General features: G+C 55.4%; 1 protein-coding gene across 1 annotated transcript in view; it reads right to left on the reverse strand.

Moving 5' to 3' along the window:
- ELOVL1 (ELOVL fatty acid elongase 1) overlaps window positions 1-3,456 on the reverse strand; it is a 4,094-nt gene continuing 638 nt past the window's right edge. Inside the window, exons 2-7 of the mRNA XM_009287278.2 lie at window positions 3,121-3,311; window positions 2,873-2,953; window positions 2,608-2,664; window positions 2,192-2,297; window positions 1,895-2,031; window positions 1-1,472 (exon numbers count right to left, since the gene is read on the reverse strand). Of these exons, the coding sequence (XP_009285553.1) occupies window positions 1,218-1,472; window positions 1,895-2,031; window positions 2,192-2,297; window positions 2,608-2,664; window positions 2,873-2,953; window positions 3,121-3,311 (827 nt within the window). The 3' untranslated portion in view covers window positions 1-1,217. The remainder of the gene's footprint in view (window positions 1,473-1,894; window positions 2,032-2,191; window positions 2,298-2,607; window positions 2,665-2,872; window positions 2,954-3,120; window positions 3,312-3,456) is intronic.

The following is a 3,456-nucleotide window of genomic DNA, read 5'->3' on the forward strand; positions in this document are numbered from 1 at the left end:
GCCATTTCTCCTTCTGTTTGTTTATTTGTGATAGAAGAGCAGCCCAATCTGACAGGGCCTGGCTCCTTCACCTCATCCTCAAGGCCACCAGCATGGTTTTGGTTACAGCCAGAGCAGATGACGGGCACCAGGCCCAGGAGAGCTGCTGCACTGCCCTGCTGTAGGGCAGAGTACACCTTCACCCAGGCCCAGTTGGATCCACAGAGGCAAGAGGTGCTCACTATTACACCACAGCAGGGCATGCTACAACCATCCTCCACTGTGCTCACACTGGGCCAGAGCAGGCCTGATCCCAAGCAGGAGAGCCTGGGAGCTGATTCTAGGGGCAATTATTGCTCAAGTCTTGAGTTTGCAGGAATGGAAGTGGTCCAAGGCAAGGCTGAGCTTGGCCTCCCCCACTCTGGAACAAGCCACCAGCTGCCATACAGGATCAGGTAAGTGTGGCTAAAGCACACACTAAGCACCCAGCCCAGGCACCTAAAGGCAAGGCAACCCAGGCTTATTGTGTGGGGGAGGCATTTCAGGCTGTCACAACCCCTGCTATGTACTAGGCACAGGGCATGTGTACTGTACTGGGCAGGTCTGGGCCCTCAAGTCCCATACGCACTGCCCCTACATTCTCCACAGCCACACCTAAGCACAGATATGCCAGGGCAGGACCCCCGCACCTGGGCACACAGGAACCAGAAGGGACATGCAGCACTGTGGCATGGAACAAGGTGGCACAAGGCATGGTAGAGCAGGAGCACTCACACTTGAGCTGGCAGCAGCAAGCAACCAGGGGCAAGTCTGCTCATCTACACAGGCTCCGATGAGACAGGGAAGAGGAGAGGGCACCAGGGCAGGGACCAGCCTCTTCTTTTGGTCCTACTCAGAAGGAAATGGCCCTCAGGCAGAAGGGCCAGATGTAGGCACTTGGGGGAAGTTCCTTTGGAAACACTGGAATGGGACTGCAGCCCCACAGCTGTGATGCAGGCAGCTGCCTCTCTGCTCAGCAACACTGAGAAACAGCACAAGCCCTCCTAGGAGCAGGAGAAGTTGCCCATGGCTGCTCAGAGCAGAGGGGCTGGGCATGCAGACAGAGGACAGCAGGGCTGGGCACGGGGGTACAACAGTCTGTAGGCACTTGACTTGGCTAGTGGCACCCAGGAGCAGGGGAACAGGTCCCAGCTGCCTCTGCCCCGGGGCTCTCATTGGCTCTGGGAGGGCCTTGCCCTCTAGTTGGCTTTGACCTTGCCGTTGGCAACAGTGCCATTCTCATGGATGCTGCTACCGTTGTGCTGGGCTGCTTGCTGAGCCACCCTGGGCAACCGTTTGCCCTTGGTGTAGGACTGGTACCAAAAGTTGGAGAAGAGGATGAAGAAGATGGTCCCATAAATCCAGATGAGGTGGATGAAGATGGGGAACTGGTACTGGCAGCTGGGCATGAAGTAATACTGGGAGATGTGGACGGAGACAATCACAAATTGTGCCTGGGAGCAAGGCAGAGCAGGGACAAGTTATCCATGGGAGAAGGGTCAGAGAATCCCACTAGAGATCTTTCTAGATGAAAGCAATAGGCTCCTTTCCCACTCTGAAGTAGAGGGCCTTATAGTGAGGCACAGACAGCAACAGCTGGAAGAGGCAGGCACAAGTATCAAGGCAGCATGTGCCTCTCGCCCTCCCAACATGGCTGCAGCCCAGGGGCAGCAGGCTGAGCAGCACCCATGCCCTAACCAGGCCAGTAGGGCTATCAGAGGTTCACAGTGGGCCAGAGCTGCTAGAAACCCAGAGTGAGAGGCTGCAGAAGAGACAGCTACAGCTGCTGGCTGCACCTTTCATAGGTGCTAGGGCTGGCCTGCCCCTCACATCAGAGATCTGAGGGCACATGCTCTGCTCCACAGCACAGACTCACCAGCTGGATGGCTGTGATGTGCTTCTTCCACCACAGGTACTTCTGAAAGGCAGGTCCCGCTGCTGAGAGCCCGTAGTAGAAGTACATGACAACATGCACCATGGAATTGATCATGGCATGGAATGAGCCCATTCCCCCTGTTAAGACAGATTTTCATCAGCATAAGTCAATCCTCCACAGCAATTAGCACTACAAGGAGCTCCTAGGAGCCCAGCAGGGCCAAAAAACCCTTCTCAGCACGCTGGGGCAAATCCCACCCTTTCCCCAAGCTGGGCACCCAGACAGTTTCCATTTTACCTGGACCAAACTTTGCTCCCCACCACCAGCTCCAAGGCAGAACAGAGTGGTGGAAGAGGTGCAGGAATGTGACCTGTTCATTCTTCTTCCGCAGGACAAAGATCACCTGCAATGAGAGCTCAACAGCATCAAGGACCTGCAACCCTAAGAGCAGCTAGAGCAGTCTGGGCCGCTAATTCACAGTGTCTGATCTCAGTGACGCTTCCCCCCCCACTCTAAGCTCACTGCCACCGCACATTAGGTCACCCCACAGCTTCCAGAGCTATAACGTGCCAAGAGTGGCCTCCTTGGCAGTGATGCCAGACAGGAGCTCTGCCAGGTCAGACTGGAAGGGCTGAAGAAAGCACCTACCCCAAGTACACTGGGCCCCAACTCCCTGCCCAGCAAGCAGTGACAAGGCCTCCTCAGCAACTTACCGTGTCTGTCAGTTCAATGAACTTGGAGAAGACAAAGAGCCAAGCAACACTGACCATCTGTAACAGAACAGGTTACCATTAGAGACCCACCTCAGCCTGAACATGCCCAGTGACCAAGGGTCTCCATACAGTAACCCTGGGGTAAAACCAAGAGCCAGGGACTGCAAGTCTTCTGCCTCAGAAGAGGCAGGTAGCTGTGATCTCGCTGTCTAAACACAAGCGCTAAAGGCCATCCCCACTTATTGGGAGAGGGATGAAAACTCACCCTGAGGGCCTTGGGGTCCTGTGAGAAGTCCACAGGGTCACATCGCCAGGTGTACCCAGTAAGCCACCCTGACATCAGGAACTGCAACAAAAGCATCATCAGGGTGAGGCCCAACACATCACCCCCTGCATGTACCAAGCCCTGCGCAGAAGGGCAGGGAACAGCCTGCAAAAGGGCTCTCCACCACCCACACAGCCTGCATGGACTGCTTTATATATGCCACACAAAGCCTACTGCTGACAACTCACCTCATAGACTATGTAAAGTGAGAGTCCCACCAGAAAGAAGTTGTATAGCACCATGAACTTCTTCAGGTTTAAAGGCTTCCTGTTGGCCATTAGCCGGGGACCCAAGGATAGTACAAAGTAGACATATGCCAGAAGGATGCCCATCACAAGGAACGGGGACTGCATCAGTGGATAATCGGCAATGCGGGGGTCTGCAGAGAGAGCCACGGTGCAGGGCAGTTAGCATCCTCACCCCAGTCTACTGCCAGCAATGCTGCTGCCAGAGTGGAGGCAAGGACATGGCAATCCTGTTCTCCTAGGACAGGAATGGGGGGGGGGGCGCGGGGGGCATTCTGG

This window comes from Aptenodytes forsteri, unplaced genomic scaffold (genome assembly GCF_000699145.1).
Source record: "Aptenodytes forsteri isolate BGI_AS27 unplaced genomic scaffold, ASM69914v1 Scaffold119, whole genome shotgun sequence".
NCBI lineage: Eukaryota > Metazoa > Chordata > Aves > Sphenisciformes > Spheniscidae > Aptenodytes > Aptenodytes forsteri.